This window comes from Cervus elaphus, chromosome 12, assembly GCF_910594005.1.
Source record: "Cervus elaphus chromosome 12, mCerEla1.1, whole genome shotgun sequence".
NCBI lineage: Eukaryota > Metazoa > Chordata > Mammalia > Artiodactyla > Cervidae > Cervus > Cervus elaphus.
The window spans coordinates 64815972-64834932 of record NC_057826.1 but is presented as its reverse complement, the minus strand read 5'-3'; the positions used below and the strand labels follow the sequence as shown (position 1 = coordinate 64834932).

Genomic DNA, 18961 nt, shown 5'->3' with positions numbered 1-18961 from the left:
CGGCCCCCCCCCCCCCCCCGGGACAAAGGACAGTGGGCTGGGATCCTCTGCAGGGTTCTGTTTTGGGGAGAAACAGATGAGATGTGGCTTGATATGTTGTGTGAGAAAACATGAGTGCCTGTGAGCGGGTAGAGGGGTGTGGAAGGCTGTGTCCCAGGAGAGACATTCCCCAGAAAACTAAGGAAGGAGCAGGACAGTGCATACCACCAGAAAATGCACTTAGAGGGTCCTGATGGAGCAGGGGGATGGTTTCAGGGATGTGGAGAATGGGGGTGTCAAAACTGGCATGTATGGCCCAGGGCTCGCTCCCGCACCCCACAGCAGGGGGCCAGGCCATCCCCCATCTCTGCACACTTCACCAGGCACCTACTGTGGGCTGCTGCTGCAGGGGGTGCAGGGTCTCCCCTGTACCTGTGGAGGCAGGTGGCGCTTGTCTGGCACTCAGAGACACCACAGTTCTCAATCTGGCCCCCTGGGCACACCCTTCTGGACAGATGTTCTCAAGCCAGGCCCCTAAAAGGCAGGGCCAAGACTGCCCCTGAGCCACTCTGGGTCCAGGCTTCTCAACCTTGTACCGCTGACGTTTGTATCAGATAATCCTTTGTGGTAGGGACTCTCCTGTGTATTGAAGGATATTCAGGAGCATCTCCAGTCTCTACCCTCTGGATGCTAGTGGCATCCCTCAGATGGGACAACCTCAAATTCCTCTAGACATTGCCAAGTGTTCCTCAAGGGAAAAAAATCACCCCCAGTTGAGAACTACTGCCCTCAGCTCTTGTACACTTGGCCTGCAGTCACTCACTTTGACCAGAGAGCAAAAGAGGACCCCAAGAAGGGACAGGGAGGCCAAGGAGGTAAGACAGAGCTTGAGCGATTTAGCAGTGGTCCCACTTAGTGGCAGAAAGGCCGAGTCAGAAAGACCTCAGCAATCAGCAAACCTGGCTTAAATAGCTGCTGTGTATCATGTACTCCATTATATGCCAAGTCCCCCAGTCACACCACTGCACAGGGCTGAAGTCGGCTTCCTACTGAGTGACTCTAAGCAAGTTACTTAACCTCTCTGAGCCTATTTCCTCATCTACAAATGTAGATAATAATATTACCCATGGCTTAATAAAACAATCCACAGGGCCATGAGCATTAAATGAGATAAGGCACTTAATGCCCTTGTTAAAGTGGTAAGCCCTCTGTAAATGGCTTTATTATTTCTTAAATATTATGAGATGGCCTCTGCCTGTGCAGCCCTGACAGAACAGCCTCCTGAGCCCACAGCTGGAGAGCCCGACCCCGTCACCACAGCCTGGGAAGGGAACGTGCAGCAGTGTTGTAACTCCACGAACGACTCTTCTTTCTAGTGGCTTCCTGCCCTGCGAGAGGCCTCACACAAGTAATTCCAGAATTAATCCAGAGACCTTAATTAATTCCACGTTTTGTTGCCCTTTCGCTTTCTTGGAGTGCTTTAACAAGCTTCACTCCGTCCTTTCTGGTGGCTCTGTGAGGTAGAAGCTCCCTCCTTGTGGAGACCGGCAGCAAAGCCCACAAAGGGACACTTGGGACCCCCTCCTCAGCCCCTCTGCGTGGCCTGTCCCCACCCTCCCCGTGTCCACACATCCTCAGAGCAGAGAGCTTGTGCAGGAGGCTGAGAGGCCGGAAGGAATGGGAAACTGTCTCACTGCCTTCCTTAGAGATCCAGGGTGGAGAGAGGTCAAAGGCTGAGAAGATAACGTTGAGGGCAACTTGAGGAGCTTTTCATGTCCCCAAGCTCTGCCCAGCCCCACACCAATGCTGCTCATTTTCTATATTAAATCCGCCTTGGCCAGCAGGCAGCCTTTTTACAGAGCCTTGGGCGTTGCTTCTGGGTGACAGCGTGTGGTAGTTCTGTTCCTGGTTGTGGCCCCACAGCTTCAGTGGTGGCCACGCCCTCCCCTCCCCGAGTCCCAGCACCCCCATGGGCTCCCTGCAGCCATGGAATCACAGAGCACCTCAAATTGCGGTTCAAGGTTCCTCCCACCTCAAAACCCAGTTCTAGTGTGTTAGCTGCTCAGTCATGTCTGACTCAACGAGACCCCATGGACCAGGCTTCTCTGTCCGTGGAATTCTCCAGGCCAGAATACTGGAGTGGGTTGCCATTTCCTCCTCCAGGAGATCTTCCTTACCCAGGGATTGAACCCAGGTCTCCGGGGCCTTGTTAAAATGCAGAGTCCCTGCTCTTGGAACCTACTGAGGCCATTCCCAAGGCCCAGGATTCTGCATTTTATCCAGCTCCCCAGATCGAAGGAAACAGGGGCTCAGAGAGGGGGACCGGCCTAGGATTCATGCAGGTTAGAGCAGAGCAAGCCCAGAATCCGGGTCCTTTCCTGAACTCAGCTGGAGGTCCCACTGCTTCACCACAACAGGCTAGGGAAAGGCAGCTGAGGGTTGGGTACTGGCAGGGACATGGGACAGTCTACCTACGTGCTCCCCAGGCCGGGGTGGAGTGGTCTCAGCAGTCCCAGGAGGGACTGCTCCTTCACCTCAAGGACTGAGCTGAAGCCAGGCATGGCCTGCCGGAGGCTGGAGCACACCCAGTGGGCACGTGGGGCTGGGGCTGGCAGAGCAGCCGCAGCAGTGGCATCGCGCACTTGCTCAACCCTAGGCCAGGCCAAGCTAGGGATTGGGGTGGGGGCTGAAGAGGTTGAGAAGGCTCTGGCTGAGCCTGATAGGACCCAAGGCCCAGATTGACACAGCCCAGCTCAAGCTGAGTGCTTAAGTCGATTCTCTGGACGCTGACTCAGTTGTGAGGATGAGGGAGGGCCAGCACCCTCTAGGCACCTAGACAAACTGTCTATGAGATGGACTATGAGATGTTCTTGGAAGGTCCCTTTGCAGCTCCTCAAGTGTCCCCCAATAGGTCACTTTGGGGGATGACCCTCCCAGGTGCCCCTGGGAGGTGTTGTGTTGTACCTTACCAGCTTCTTGGGAAAACCCAAGGATGGGACCCTTTCTTGCTGGGGCTGCCAGGAGGGCTGGAACTGTGAAGGGCTCACTGGGGGCCCAGTCTGCACTCAGTTCCACCTTCTCTCCCTACCTCCCCGCCAGAGATCAGAAACATGGGCCCCCTGACCTCTCTTCCTTTTAGGGGTATAGATCACCCAGAGGGGCTGCTCCAGGGGGCCCTTAGGAAACCTCTCACCCCGGCCCCAAGGCTTGTGTTTGGCCGGACCTACCCTCCTGACTCCACATCTCTCTAGCACCAAATCCCCAGTCCAGGGGACACCCAAGGACCCCCCGCCCCCAGGTAACATGTGCTGTGTGTCTCACAGCACAGACACGCAGACTCCGCATGGTCAGGAATGAGCAGGACTATCAGACCTCGACTGGGACTTTCCTTCCCTGCCCTGGGAGTCAGTCACAGCTGCACTGCTGCGTCCCCCACCCGATGCCCAGGGCCTCTTCTGCCCACCTGAGCCCTTGGGTGGGAGAGACACAGCTGTGGATGCCTCTGACCCAGATTCCCTGTGCAGCCCCATAGCACACAGCAGGGATGGCCTCCTGGTGGCCTCCCTGGGGTCTGACTGTCCATCACCCAGGGAAGAAACACCCAGCCCAGGACACTCCAGGGACCTGACTTTGTCTTCCCAGGAGGGGTAAAGTGGATATAAACAGCTGTTATTTTTTCTGCTCACCTGGGAACACTGGAGGTTGGCTTCTCAAGCAGGACTATGGTTTGATTGCAGTTCCATTTGAAAATCTTTGCTTGAGGCACCCTCCCATATTCATCTGATGCCCTGCCTGACCCTACACTTGTCCAGAGGTCACAGCGGTCACCCCCTGTCCCTGGGAACGGTGCGCCAAGTGCTCTCACAGCCAACATTTCTTTCTGTTTCTTTCTACAGCCCAGCTCCTCCTTCAGACCGGCACTGAAAGGCGGCCCCCCCAGCCTGGTAGCCAAGGCCCAGTCCTTGCCCTCAGACCAGCCCGTGGGGCCTTTCAGCCCTCTGACCACCTTGGATACCAGCAGCCCCCAGAAGTCCCTCCGCGCGGCCCCAGCCGCCGGCCCTCCTCCAGGCCGCTCTTCCCCGGCGGGGTCCCCCCGCACCCGGCATGCCCAGATCAGCACCAGCAACCTGTACCTGCCCCAAGACCCCGCAGTGGCCAAGGGTGCCCTAGCAGGCGAGGACACAGGCGTTGTGACGCACGAGCAGTTCAAGGCTGCGCTCAGGATGGTGGTGGACCAGGGTGACCCGCGGCTGCTGCTGGACAGCTACGTGAAGATTGGCGAGGGCTCCACGGGCATCGTCTGCCTAGCCCGGGAGAAGCACTCGGGCCGCCAGGTGGCCGTCAAGATGATGGACCTCAGGAAGCAGCAGCGCAGGGAGCTGCTCTTTAACGAGGTGGGAGGAGAGGGTGTGGCGGGCGTGTGGCGGGTCAGTGATGGACCTCCCGGAGCAGGGGCTCTGGGGAGAGTGCTGGCACTCAGGCATCCCCTCCTGGCTCCAGGTGGTGATCATGCGGGACTACCAGCACCTCAACGTGGTGGAGATGTACAAGAGCTACCTGGTGGGCGAGGAGCTGTGGGTGCTTATGGAGTTCCTGCAGGGCGGGGCCCTCACGGACATCGTCTCCCAAGTCAGGTGGGCAGCTGGGAGGGCGGGACCCCGGCACTGGCTGCCCCACTACTGCCCTGGCAGGGCCGTCAGGTAGCCTGAGTCCCAGATGATTGAGGTACCTGTCACGTTGTCCCGAGCCACCCTCCCCACGACCATCAGCCTGGGTAAACCAACCTGGGGGGTCTTAGGGGAGTGGGGAAGACACTGGGTCTCCAGCCTGGGCCCAGGCCCATTTCCACCAGGGCTCTGGCCTGACTCGGCTCCCCCACACATTGCCCAGGAGCTATGGGGCCCAGTATTGGGGCACCCACTCTGCCCAGCCCCTCTGCCCGGTCGCCCTGCCAAAGCTAACATTCTCTTTTGCTGGTGGCCATGCCTTGTACATCCAGGCTGAATGAGGAGCAGATCGCCACCGTGTGCGAGGCTGTGCTACAGGCCCTGGCTTACCTGCACGCCCAGGGTGTCATCCACCGGGACATCAAGAGCGACTCCATCCTGCTGACTCTCGACGGCAGGGTAAGCCCTGCCCACCCTGGCACACCCACCACCCCCCTCCCGGCTCCCTCACCTCTCACTCCCTTTCCTGCCTGTCACCCTAACTCCAGGTGAAACTCTCGGACTTCGGGTTCTGTGCACAGATCAGCAAAGATGTCCCTAAGAGGAAGTCCCTGGTGGGAACCCCCTACTGGATGGCTCCGGAAGTGATCTCCAGGTCTCTGTATGCAACTGAGGTAACCACTCTCTCCAGCCCCCAGTCCTCCCAGAAGGGCTTGGAGACACATGGTTCTTCTACTTGTGGTCCTCCCCAAAGCCTCCCACCAAAGATTGCCCCCGGTTCTTAGGTTCCCGCTTGGTCAGTGCTGTCCACTGGCCCCTTTTGGTTGGTTCTTCTCTGTTCTATGACTTTGCTGCCACAAGCTGGCCCCCCAAATGCTCTCCCCCAAGCTCAAGGGCAGGTCGGGGTGTGCCCGAAGCTCAAGGGCAGGCCAGGCTTCCCTGTGTGTGATGGCCTTTCTAAGAGAGTGGCTGACAGCTTGACCCTAACAGTCAGTGGTCACTGAAGCAGGGCACTGGGTGGGTGGCCAGGAAGGAAGGCAACTCAACAGGTAGACCTGGGACCAGCCGCTCCTCTCCGCCTGTAGCACGCTGCTCACTACCAAGGGGCCAGACTCCGGCCAGTGGAATCAGGGACATTCTCCTCTTGCAGGTAGATATCTGGTCTCTGGGCATCATGGTGATTGAGATGGTGGATGGAGAGCCCCCCTACTTCAGTGACTCCCCGGTGCAAGCCATGAAGAGGCTCCGGGACAGCCCCCCACCCAAGCTGAAGAACTCTCACAAGGTCAGTCAGCACACAGGTGTGAGCCTGCAGGCCCTGTTCTTCCTGAGGCTTCAAGGACCAGAGCCTGGCTCTCAGGACCAGCTGTACCTGGGTGTGGAGCCTAGTCACAACCTCTTACAGTCACTCTGACAAGTTTCCACCTGCAGGCAATGACAGGGGCCGAAGAAAAAGAAGCAAGGCTGTGGGAAACCCTGATGTCCTGGAAAAGAATCTAGAGAAGCTAACTGAGCAGGAACCCCCTCTATCCCATGTGTTGGGGAGCCATACCACAGCACATGTTCCCAGTCCATCACAGAGAATTGGCTTGCCCTCCCCGTCAGTGTATATCCTAACCACATCTAAGCCAGTTTCCCCTTCAAACCAATGTTCATGTGTGTGTGTGTGTGTGCGTGTGTGTGTGTGTGTGTGTGTGCGCGCGCGCGTGCGCCTGTTGAACCTTTTTCTGCCTAATCCACCCCAACCCCCAGTCCTTACCTGTGGGTACCCCCTGCTGGTGGCCAGCTCAACACAGAGCTGCAAAATGGCACTGCCCTCTGGTGGCCCGAGTAAGAAATGTCCCAGAGGGTTGAAGCCGGGTGCCTAAATGGCAAAATGGTTTCATAGCCCAGCTGGATGAGAGGACAGACAGGAAATACTTTGAGACAAATGGTCCTTAGAGCCTGCACTCCTGACCCCTAAACTAGCGGATAGTTCTAATTAGCTAATTCCCCAGAGGATACAGCTTTCTGTAACAGCCTAAGACTCAGTTTCAGTTCAGTCGCTCAGTCGTGTCTGATTCTTTGCGACCCCATGAATCGCAGCACACCAGGCCTCCCTGTCCATCACAAACTCCCGGAGTTTACCCAGACTCATGCCCATCGAGTTGGTGATGCCATCTAGCCATCTCATCCTCTGTCGTCCCCTTCTCCTCCTGCCCCCAGTCCCTCCCAGCATCAGGGTCTTTTCCAACGAGTCAACTCTTTGCATGAGGTGGCCAAAGGATTGGAGTTTCAGCTTCAGCATTAGTCCTTCCAATGAACACCCAGCACTGATCTCCTTTAGGATGGACTGGTTGGATCTCCTTGCAGTCCAAGGGACTCTCAAGAGTCTTCTCCAACACCACAGTTCAAAAGCATCAATTTTTCGGTGCTCAGCTTTCTTCACAGTCCAACTCTCACATCCATACATGACCACTGGAAAAACCATAGCCTTGACTAGACGGACCTTTGTTGGCAAAGTAATGTCTCTGTTTTTTAATATGCTATCTAGGTTGGTCATAACTTTCCTTCCAAGGAGTAAGCGTCTTTTAATTTCATGGCTGCAGTCACCATCTGCAGTGATTTTGGAGCCCAAAAAAATAAAGTCTGACACTGTTTCCACTGTCTCCCCATCTATTTCCCATGAGGTGATGGGACCAGATGCCATGATCTCAGTTTTCTGAATGTTGAGCTTTAAGCCAACTTTTTCACTTTCCTCTTTCACTTTCATCAAGAGGCTTTTTAGTTCCTCTTCACTTTCTGCCATAAGGGTGGTGTCATCTGCATATCTGAGGTTATTGATATTTCTCCCGGCAATCTTGATTCCAGCTTGTGCTTCTTCCAGCCCAGGGCTTCTCATGATGTACTCTGCATATAAGTTAAATAAGCAGCCTAAGACTCAGCCTTATCCTAAAATATTTCTCAGAATAAACTGAGGCAAGCCCTTGACTTAGACTCTAAGGCATCTTCTTTCCAGGTCTCACTTTGTTCTTTTCTAGTTTTCAAAACACTTCTTCATCCCTGACGTTTTTTTCTTTAATCTTCACTAAAGCCCTATGTGAAAGACAAGGCAAGCAGATATTATCATTAGCCCATTCTACAGATGAGAAAACTGAGCTGTAGAGAAAAGTACAACTTGTCAAGGGATCAGGGATAGACCCAGAACTGGATCACTGGTACCTTTCCACAGAGTCTGAACACTGAGAGCCCTGAGAAGCAGCGTGGTAGATGGGCTGTATTGGGAGCCCAGCTCTCCAGGTACCCTAATTCCATTGCTCAACAGCACCCCTGTAGGTGAACTGGCCACTTTTCCTGGACGGATGCTGATTTTCTTTTGTTGTTGTTTAGTCACTAGGTCATGTCCCACTCTTGCGATCCCATGGACTGTAGCTTGCCAGGCTTACCTACCTGATAATCCAAAAAGTGCTGAGCCTGGGAGGAACCAGGAAGTAAGAAACAAGAGAATATAAGGCTTTCATATGGTGGTGGAGCCAGGCAAATTGGGTCACCCCCAAGTGGCTACCAGCTGTGGCTTCCTCTCATTGCCCTGCCTCCACAGGTCTCCCCAGTGCTGCGAGACTTCCTGGAGCGGATGCTGGTGCGGGACCCCCAGGAGAGAGCCACGGCCCAGGAACTCCTGGACCACCCCTTCCTGCTACAGACCGGGCTGCCCGAGTGCCTGGTGCCCTTGATCCAGCTCTACCGCAAGCAGACCTCCAACTGCTGAGCCCAGCCCCAGAGTGCGCCTGCCACCTGTGCCCACAGGCAGGAGACACTGGGCCGCCAGCTTGCCAACAGGCCTGCCTGCCTGCCTGCCTCACTCTCAGTATTCTCTCCAAAGATTGAATGTGAAGCCCCCACCCTACCCTCCTGCCCCTCAGCCCACTGGGCCAGGCCGGACCTGCCCCTCGGTCACTCTCCCTCCCAGGAGTGCCCAGTTGCCTTTGGGATGATGGAGACCCCTTCTGCGGGATGACCCTTTGTTATTTGCACAGGGATATTTCTATGAAACATGGAGACCAGCGTTTCTGGCCATGGTGGCCAACACAGCAGAAAAGGCTGCTGTGGTTCTTTTTTATATATATATAACGGTAGTTGTAATCGAGCATCCCAGGTCACCCAAGAGGCAGACTGCCTGTCTTCACTAGGATGCTTGCTGTTCTCAGCTCCAGCTCCAAACCCTGGGGTCTGAGAGGGCCACCGGGAAGGCGTTTATTGCCCGAATCCATCTTCCTCCCTTTGTGTCTGACTTCCTGAAGTTGCAGTTTCACCTGCCACTGGCTTCCTGACCCACCTGTGATGACAACACACCCCTAGCACAGCTAGCGCCCGGGTGTGAACAGCCTGCTCAGAGGACATGGGTGAGGGAGGGGAATTTTCTGGGTGAAAGAGGAAGGAGGCAACTGGCAGTAAAGGTGGTCTCACTTTACAGGGTGTGCGTGTGGGCGGGGAGGAAGGTCACCCACGGCTGGCTTCGGTTGGGCTTCTCCATCTTCTCCCCACTAAATTCTGCTCTGAAGGCGACCTGCCTGGCCTCCTATCACTTAAGTCCCGGGTTTCTACCTGACCAATGAAGAGGTCTATATTGAGTCGAACATAACCCAGGTGCTTGGCAGTTTTCTCCTGTACTGTGGAGTCTGAGAGCCAGGGACCAGAATGGTGAGAGAACAGACTTTGTGAGCTTCATCTCAACAACCAGGTCATCAGGGACCCGCTCCTTTTTGTGTGTGCTTAGGGGACCGGTTCATTTTAAAATCCTGGTCTGGGGGAGGTGAACCAGCTCCCAGGGGCCATCATGTCACTGGAGTGGGCACCCCACCTGTGCAGACCACCCACCCCTAACTCCTCCTCATACACCTGTCTCCTTGTCCTCCCAGCCTTCAGGGCTGTTGTGAGACAGGGAATCCCAGGGAAGAACTCCAGGTGTCCGGACCCTATCTAGACAATATTTTTAGATTCCTCTGTCCCTAGAGCCCTGCTTTGGGGCAAAAAGAAAAAATTGCAAGAACTTTTTTTTAAGGGTCAGAGTTTTAAAAAACAAAAGCATCTCCCCTTTTGTGAATTGTTTGCACTTGTGCCTGTTTTAAATTAAACTGAGTGTTCAAAACCTCTGGCCTCCCTGTTGTCTCTGGGAGTGTAGCCAAGCTGTCTTCAAACTAGACACACTATAATGGGTGTCCAGGGTGGTCCCCCCTCCTCCCTGATGTGAGTTCCCCAATGGTCATTCTGATTCACAGAAAATCCAACTCTCTGGTGGCAACGAGGGCCGAGAAGGAGGGAAACAGGAAGTGAAAGGCCCTTGGGGCTGAATGAGCTGAAAAATAGACAAGGCTCCTTCCCAGGGGAGAAGAACTCAACCCAGAAAGCCAGGGCCATGGGCCGTGCTTGCCACCACGGGGGCTCTGGGGCAGCCACCAGGGATAGTGACCACTTTCTGGAGCAGCATCTCCGTTTCCCCGTTTGCTTCTCCCAAGTCAGTTGCGGCTCTCCTCAAGATGTCTACAGGAAGTGGCCTGGAAATGCCTCTAGTGAGAAAGCAGTCTCTGTTTTGGTTCTCAGAGAGGAAGGAGACCGTGAGGAGCTGTGAAGAACACAACGGGAAATCAAGAAACCTGGGTCTTTAAACTTCTAGCTCTGACACTGATTCTAGCACTTCCTTCCTGAGGTCTCATCCTACCCTCTGTCAGGGTCACTGAAACCTCTTACCTAGGAGGAGCAAGGAGTCCCACAGACTTTCTCCCCACAGCTCCCTACCACAACCCCACGTAGACAGCTGCCCTGGTCTGAGGGTCCCAGTCCCACCAGCTCAGCAGCACCTGATTGTTACCTCCAGGAGGCAGCCACAGTGGGCTGGGCAGAGAAGGAGGCTGAGAGAAGGCAGGACCTTCCCCCTCCCAACGGGTGCCCACAGTCAGGAGTGGTTGACAAGGCAAAAAGACACCAGTCCTCTTAACTGAAGAACACTGGATTTATTAACTGTTCTTTTGAGTTCTAAGAGTCCTTCCACTGCAGTGTCATTCCCAAAGCATGTGCATTGTGTCATTTAGCCTCACACACAGACCAGTTCTGAGCTTACATCAGCTCCAGGGGCACAGGTGACTTCACAACGATGAAAGCAACAAGAATTGGAAAAGCAAAATGTTTCAAAAAGTCTCTGCTAGACCAGAGTGAGCTCAAGAGGACCCCAGCCTCAATGCTCTGGGGCTGACAATGAGAGGAAGTTCAGGAGAGCGAATTGTGGTGAAACGTCAAAGTTTTGCACAGAGCTGGGCCAGGTAAGAAGTCTGCAAGAACAGCAAGGCAGTCAAAATACACAATTTAGTTCAGACAGGAAAGATCTGCTGTGGTTTTTTAGAAACAGCACTTTCAACCATCAAACCCTTGGCAACTCCACAGAGAGAAGCCCTCGAAGTTGTTTACCCAATAGAGAGGGCCTAGGGTGACTTTCAACCAGAAATCCCCGCGTCAGCGACACTTAAAACACGACAGCACCTTCAACACAACATGCAACGCAGACCCACGTCTTCAATGTGGTGTTTTGAAGAAGCCAAAATACTTATATTCTTACACCATTAAAAACTTCATAAAAATTAAACACAGTTGGAAAAGGATAAGTGAGCAAGCAAGGATCAGGGGAAAAAAGGAGTTTGCACTTGGCACATCCAGTTACCACCCCCCCATCCCACCCCAGATCCTCTCCCTCTGGCTTTTCAGGCGCTTTTTCAGAACTTTTCAGCTAACCCACCACTCAGACAGTGGGACTGAGGAGAGGCAGATATTCAGGGAGAGAAGAGTGGGGGAAAGGGCAAAACACCCCAGAAACGAAAGCAAATCTTATCAGAAGAAAACAGTACAGAATCAGTAGGCCCCACTGATTCTTAACAGTAGGTTCAGAAATCACAAGGGACCGCTTGGAAGCTCTCAGTCTCTCAGAAGTCAGCAGGAGCTCTCCACATGCAGCCTTGGAAGATCTTGGGGTCCTAAGTGAAGGGTCTGGGCTCCTGCTACTCCACATGCGAGTTTTTTGTTCATTGTCCCTGTGAAATGACTTCAAGTATCCGGATTTAACATACTACAAGAGGAAGAGGATTCCACGGGTAAGTGCACAGGAACGGAGAAGTACACAGCGTTGCTTTCAAACAAAACCAGAAGTCTGAACTCCGAGCCAGGGGGCAACTAGAGCGCAGTGTTGCCACCAGGGGGCACCAGAGATCACGTCCAGAGTCTGGGCCCGGGCAGCCTCGCGGACCCTGGAGGGGTGGAAGCCCTGCGGAAGCGTCTGACACCTACACGAGGCGGGCCTCTGATCACCCACCCCTCACCGCAGGCCCAATTTCTCATCACAGGTTATTCTCGCTCTGGGCAGTTTCCTTAGAGTTACTGGCGATAACCCTTCCGTTCTGCAAAGATGAACAGATAGACGTCTTGAAAGGACCCCCACTGCCGGCGGGTGAGTGGCTGCAAACTCAACCTCAGGGATTCACAAAAAACTCCCCCACGCCCCCGCTACCACGAACCGCTGGGCGCGCGGGTTCGTGTGTTGGCGCTTCCGCAGGGCACGCTATTCGCCAGATCCTCCGGACCCCTCCCACGTGGCTGACACAAAGAGGGCGGGGGCGAGGATGTAGGGGACCAAGGGCCAGGCCAGGAAAAGGCCTTTAACCACCTCTCCACAGTTGCCTCTGACTCACTAATCTGCCCAGTATTGAAGCTGGGCCGAGCCTGCGTCCCACGCGTTGGGGCAGAGGCAGAGGTCCTTGGTCTCGACCTCTAGCATCCATCATCTGCCCTGCCCTCCATTAACGGCCCAGCAAGAAGCAGGAACCGTTTAACAGCCTCCTTCTAGCTCTCGCCAGTTTGATATAATTTAAACCCGGACCCGAGGCTCGTGTGGGCTTCAGACTCCCTCGCGCCGCAGCCGTTTACCGTGGCAAACACTTCAGTCAATTATCCCCCTCGCGGAGCTTCTATTTAAAGAGACATTGTCAGGTTCTTAAGCCTCGGATCAGACCCGCTGCTTTCTGCTTCACATACAAAGACTCAAAACATGAGTTCTTTGAGGATTGGAAGCAATACAATTAAGCAAAGCCTTCGCAACCGTTCCACCCTGCGGGAGCACCCACGTGCGGGACGGGGGAGCTGGGAGGCGGTGGGGACGGGGGAAGGGCTACGTTCTTTTCATTTCAGGTCTCTGAAAGTGAGAGGAAATAACTCAAGAGCCCAGAACTGGGCTGGGCAAGGGGAGAGGGCGGAAGACCCCACATTGTCAATGAAGCTGAATCTTTGGATCTGGCTCAGGCAGAGGGAGCTAAAATTACTCAGCTGCTGGTTCAAGGGACACCTGGCATTCCTGCCACCCTCAAAAGCTGCTTTCAGTGTCTTGAGGCAGGAGTTTCTCCCCAGAAAAACTAAACTTTCAGATTCCTTCCCTTCTGTCCAGAAGGGCTCCCCTTCTCCAACACTCCAGCACTTAAGGGGAAGGGAGATTTAGGTGGTGTGGGGCATTATTGTCAGCATCATTGGAGTTGGAGTGGGGAGACTAGGCCTTTGTTCTACAGGTCAACTCTTATCTCTGCCTGGCTGACGCGGGTGTAAGAAAACCCTCCAAGGGGAAGGAAACCCTGCCGGAGCCAGAAGGACTCTGGACTGCACCTTAGCAAGGAGGGAAGGAAGTCCAGCTGGAAGGTTGTAGCCTATGGATCCAGTCTTCTACTCCTTGCTTTCACAACAGGAACAGCAAGCCTTCAGAGAATGTGAGACTTAGGGAGTATCAACAAGCACGAAAAAGAAATAAGATGGGGTCCCTTTCAGAGAGAGGGCTGAGGGAGGGAGGTCTCATCTCAGCAGTAGGGACAAGTTCTAGGCTCTGTGGGTAAGAAACTGCCAGGAAAGTGAGGGGCCTGGGAAGAAGAAATCCCAGTAGAGCAGAGATTGGGAGGTGGGGGGAGCAGGACTCAGCCTCGAGGCTGTTTACCGCTGAGCGTGCAGCACCACGGCCTCCGTGCCCCCCTGCCAAGGCTGAGGCCCGGGCACCGAATGTGGCAGAGCATTGGGCTCTAATTCTTGGCCGCTCTCTGGCCCAGATGCCTCCCCGACCAGGCTGGGGATGTCTGGAGCTGTGGAGCGTCGGCGCAAACCCAAGCGGCCAGAGCCGGGATCGCCTTCGGGGTGGGGGCTAAGACCAATGGGGGCTTGCACTAAGGTTGGGGGTGCTCCCTCCAGCACCTCCTGCGACCGCCACCGCCCAGCCCCCGAGGACTGGGGCGAGTGCGGTAGGGTCATCAGGGCTCCCGCTCGCAGTCGCGCCGCCTCCTCCTCGGTCACGGCACCAAGCGCCAGGCTCATGCTCCGGCCCAGCTCCGGCCGCTCGCAGCCCTGTGCCCGATGCCGACCGAAGCCCTTACCCCCCGAGCCAGCCTCGCCGCCGTGACCATGGCCGCCCGCCGCTCGGGCAAAGCGCGCCAGGAGAGGCCGCGGTAGGCGGCGGGGGCTGGGTCGTCGGCGCTCAGGGCTGGGCGCGGGGACCGGACGGCCAGGGGGGGCTGTCAGAGTTGGAGCCCCGGGCCGCGGCAGCGGCGGCTGCGCGGCCCCACGGCCCTGTGAGGGCCTGCACACAGGTCCCGTGGCCGCGGGCGGCTGCCAGCTGCAGGGCCGTGAGGCCCGCCCGATTAGTGCGGTCGAGGCGTAGGCCTAGGCGGCGGAAGGAGCGCACCAGGAACTCGAGCACCGCCCCGTGGCCGCACGCGGCCGCCCACATCACCGGGCTGTTGCCTGCCGAGTCGGCCGCCTCGGGGTCGCCGCTGAACTGCACCAGCAGTTGCACGGCGTCCAGGTGGCCGCGCTCGCACGCCAGGCTGAGCGCTGTGCGGCCGCGCTCGTCCCGCAGGTTCACTGCCGCACCCTGCTCCAGCAGTAGTCGCACAAAGCGCGCGCGCAGCGCGGGGTCTGGTAAGCCCACGGCCACCATGAGCGGCGTGCGGCCCTGCTCCGCGCGGCAGTCGATGATGCTACGGTCCAGCGCATCCAGGACAAAGCGAGCCAGGTGCACTTTGCCCGCCTGCATGGCCTCCAGGAAGGTGCGCGTACCCGCTCGGGGGCACAGGTCCTTGGGCTTAAGCATGGCCTCGGCCGCCGCGCCCAGGCGGCCCGGCAGCTCCGCGCGGGGGCGCCCCTGCTCCCGCGCCCCGCCGGGCTCCCGGGCGCTCCGGTATAGCCCCCTCCTTGCGTGGGCGGCTGCAGCCGAGGGTCCTGAGGTTCCGGCTCGGTCCCCAGTTGCCCCGCCGCTCCTGGGCTGCACCCCTGGTGTCTCGCTGCTCCTTTCTTGAGCTTCCCGCCTGAAGGTGTAGATTGCTTGCTACTCCGGGCTCCGCACCTGGCCCGCCACGAGACGACGGGAACCGAAACTCAGGCCCCTCCTGACTCTCCCGCTGCTTTCCCGGTGTCCGGCGCCTCTCAGTCCCTCGTGGCTGGGAGCCGCGCCACTCACCCGCACCCGGGGCAGCCCCGCTCCCCCGAAGAGACGGTGGCGCCCGCCGTGCGCGCCTGCCTCTAGCCCTGGCGGGGCGCGCCGCTCCTCATCTGCTGGCGCCGCTCCTCCGCCTCCTCCCCTCTCGCGGGGGCCGGGCCACGCCAGGGCGCTTGCTCCTTACTTGGGGGGCTCGGCGGCGCGGGAGCTACCGCCCGCCTGGATACCTGGTTTTATAGCCTTGGGGGTGTCCATGACAATGGCTGCTCTGGAAGCGGGCTGAGCTCTCTGGTCCGAAACGGACTCGACGGGGGAGACCGCCTCTGACCGCCACCCACCCCTTCGTGGGCCACGATGTCGGGGAGCAGTACCTCCTCCGCGCTTCCCCAGGACTGCGGCAGCGGGGATGGGGCGGGGGCAGCTCGTCGGGGGCTATGTGCACCCAACCTGGCCAATCTCAGTGTCACAGTCTGCTATCCCCACCCTCCGCCCCCACCAGAGTTGGTTCCCTGGGCTCCTTAGAAACTGGCGGGACCCTGAGCCCGTCGGGGAAGAAGAGAGCTACCCCCAGCGGTGTGGGTGGAAGAAAATGGAGCCCCATGAGAGCAGAACTCGACCATAAGCGAGCTGGGGGTGGAGGCGAAAGGCGGACTGGGAGTAAATCACTCTCCAAATCCGGTGAGGGGGTACCTGCGCTGCGCGGGGCTGGGGCCGCTAGGTCTGGCTGGGAACGGCCACTGGAAGTGTAGCGAATCACGCGCGCACGCACACAATCGTTCCTCCTGCACACGCTCATTCGGCGCGGGGGTGGGAGGGGGAGTGCGCTCTCCAATCTCAGACGTTTCAACCCCGACAAAGCGCCCGCCCGCCAGCTCCCGGCGGCTGAGAAGCTGGTGGAGCGGAGACGCGGCGACCGGAGCGGGCGTCTTAAGATCCCAGAGTGCGGCAACCGCGTTAGCAGCTCCTCGGCACAGCCTCCCCGCTGCTTCAGGACCCGTCGCTACCCGGGAAAGTGCAAGGGACATGCAAGCCTCGTCCCAGGGTCCCCGTCTCCCTCTTGAGCACAAAACCACCCCCAGACCACAGGACTCTGACCTTTACCACTAGCTGACCTCTTCCGAGAGGAAGAGAGCACGAGTCAGAGTGTGGGGAAACCACCATTCCCTCTCTCCCTCTGGCCCGCTGCTCCACCCTGGGCATCCAGGGAGGGGTGTGCAGGCCTCGGCGGTGGGGAGTCCGAGCGCCTAAGATCTGCTGGGGGTGGAGGTGTGTAGGGTGGAATGAATATTTGTGAGGTAAGAAGTGAGTCAGGAATCCACTACAGAATTCACTGAGACTTTTAGTGAGCCAAGTATTGTGTGTTCCCAGGTGTGGGAAATACAGAGGCGGAAATTTGGTCCCGGATAGAAGAGACCTCCCCTCTCAAGCTGGAAGACACGACCAGAACATAAAAAGTCGAGTTTATGGCCCCGGGGCTGAATAGGCAGGTAAAATACAAAACTGAGACAGTCCCTGAGGGAAAAAAGGGAGTTGTGGAGAAGGGGCAGGCCCTAGGGTCTTCCCAGGATAGGCCTTCTGAGATGGAATCTGGCTGCTAAGAAGCGAGGTAGACATCCGGATGGGGTTGCTGAGGCCAGGGCATGGAGACAGGAAAAACACCTTTAGGGGACAGTGTTGAGGGCTGTTTTACAGGGTCCTTTTATATGAAAGACAGGAAAATAAAGGAAGAATGAAGTCCAGGCTGAAGACTGCTTTGTCCTCAGCCTGGGCAAAGCAGTGACTAGAAGCTTTGCAGCAGAACCTGCCTGGGGAAAGGTATGGGCAGGGAGAAGATTTGTCTCTAGGAAAAGCCAATGGTCCCAGATGGCAGAGTGGCAAAGTGGATGCCTGGCCCTGAACCCCCCTAAGCATCTCACCTCTCTCCAGCTCCCAGACTTCTGAGATGTCCACCTGGTATCGGGGCCAGTCATGGAGCAGGGGCTCCCAACTCCCCTCTTGCCTGGGGGGAGCATGTGATGTATGCCTGCACACACCATGAAACCTCCCCTTTTACTTTTCGCATTTTTTAATCCCCCTACTCTGGGATCTGCTGATTTTCTCTCAAGGCGTCACAGAAAGGGCACAGTATTTGACAGTAGAGTTGTCCCAGCTTGAAGGCATTCACTAGCAGTGTGGCTCCAGGCCCAATACTCTCATCTGCAACACCAGCCCTGCCTGCAAGCAACAGCAAGCTAGAGAGTGTCAGGGAAAGAACTGTTCAGTTAGAGGGCAGAAAGTCCAATCCCACCCCCAGACCGGGGCGCGGGGTTGGGGGGCGGTGGTAGGAATAGACTCTCTAACCCTAGCAAGAACACAGGAATGATCTCCCTGTTTTCTCAGGCTGCAGAAGAAAGGTGTTCCTCTCTTCATGACTCAATTTCCCTTTTCTTCGGCATGAAGGAAATTGCTGTCTTCTCTTCTTTCTCTGTTTCCAGGACTAAGGGAGGAGGTATCCCAGAAGTCTGTGTGGCAGGCCGGCCTGACAAGCCAGGCCCTGACACCCCCAGGTGGAGGAGAGAAGCAGCTAGAACACAGAAGGGGCCCTGGTCCCAAAGAGCCATGCCTCTCCTCCCTGGGCCACCCAGCCTCATTTCCGTCCTTTTTCTCTGTGGTAGATGAAGAGAGTTCGAAGGAAGAAGGGGAGTTGAGGCAAGGCCTCTCTCTGGCCTGTCAGGGTGTGCTGTGCTGGGTACACTACGGGAGGAGCAGCAGTTCCGTTGCTCCAGCCCAGCGAGGCCTATGGCGGGATGGTGTAGAGGTGGGCTAGGATGGGGTGGAGGGGGGTGGGATGGGGGGGAGGGCGATGCCAGGTCTCATGCCCTAAAGCCTTTGCTCTGACTTCCCTGTGGGCTCAGCATGTTCTGAGCAGAAAAGAAATAGCAACGATGAAAAAAAGCCGAGACTTTGCTTTGGAGCACAGAGGCACCAACAGCCGGAATTAGAAGCTGTCGCTTAGGGAGCTGAAGGCTGACAGGCGATGGAGCTGAGGCAGGCAGGGGGCAGGCAGGCATGCCACACTCCCCTCCCCTCCCACCTGCTGAGCCTCCCCCACTGCAGGCCCCAGGCTGGCAAAGGGCTTCCTCCCAGAGGCGGCTGGGGTCTGCAGTCTGTCACTCTGTCTGCAGCTGCCCCCACTCCGAAGGCTCCCTTCTTTCTTCCTCAAGTGTCACCAGCCCCCTCATCCAGTCACGTTGCACCAGCTCAGCAGGGTTGGGCCTGGTGGCACGTGGCTGGGAGATCCAGAGAGCTGGGGGGAGGGGGGTGTAGGGGACGGGGTGAGTCAGCAGGGGACTCTGGCAGTGAGTCAGCAGTGGGACTGGGAAGGGGGCAGGGACCTTTCTTTTTCTGAAAAAGGTGAAACTGAGGCATGCTGCTGATGGGGAATCTGGCCGCAGCCCCCTAGATCTGCAGCAGGAGTGGAACTCAGGTGCCCTTCCCTGGCCCAGAGCCCTGAGAGAGGGCATCAGTTCTTCCTCTGCACATCTCTGGGGGGCCAGAGATTAATGCACCCCTAGGGTCCAAGGAATATGGCATGTTCCCAGGGGCAACCTGCTGTTTTTCCAGAGGATAGAAAGCAGGAAGGTGGATATTTGCCCCGTCCTTCTGGGAAGCCCCCAGCCTCTCCAGGAAGCAGGATTGCATCCTCTCCCCCATTCCTGGGCATGTTAGCCCCAGGCTGGAGGCTTAGGGATGCTGCCCAAAAGTGACTGAGAGGCAGAGAGAAGGAAGTCTTCTTCCAGTGAGTGGCCATTGACAAAACTGGGAACTGCCCAGTGGGCCCTATTTGGCA

The 18961-nt window shown here is 57.0% G+C and overlaps 2 protein-coding genes across 8 annotated transcripts in view; one reads left to right on the top strand and one right to left on the bottom strand.

Annotated features, from left to right (window-relative positions):
- Positions 1 to 9774, top strand: part of PAK6 (p21 (RAC1) activated kinase 6) — a 38510-nt gene extending 28736 nt beyond the window's left edge. For all 7 annotated transcript variants that reach the window (XM_043920914.1, XM_043920909.1, XM_043920908.1 and 4 more), the window contains 6 exons: positions 3876 to 4373; positions 4480 to 4613; positions 4979 to 5105; positions 5195 to 5320; positions 5797 to 5931; positions 8227 to 9774. In XM_043920914.1, coding sequence (XP_043776849.1) covers positions 3876 to 4373; positions 4480 to 4613; positions 4979 to 5105; positions 5195 to 5320; positions 5797 to 5931; positions 8227 to 8394 — 1188 coding nt within the window. In that variant the 3' untranslated portion in view covers positions 8395 to 9774. The remainder of the gene's footprint in view (positions 1 to 3875; positions 4374 to 4479; positions 4614 to 4978; positions 5106 to 5194; positions 5321 to 5796; positions 5932 to 8226) is intronic.
- Positions 9775 to 10616: 842 nt separating this feature from the next.
- On the bottom strand, positions 10617 to 16207 carry ANKRD63 (ankyrin repeat domain 63). The gene is given in 2 exon segments (XM_043920562.1): positions 10617 to 14207; positions 14209 to 16207. Coding segments are annotated over 2 exon segments (1149 nt in total). The 5' UTR covers positions 14788 to 16207; the 3' UTR covers positions 10617 to 13637.
- Positions 16208 to 18961: the final 2754 nt, after the last annotated feature.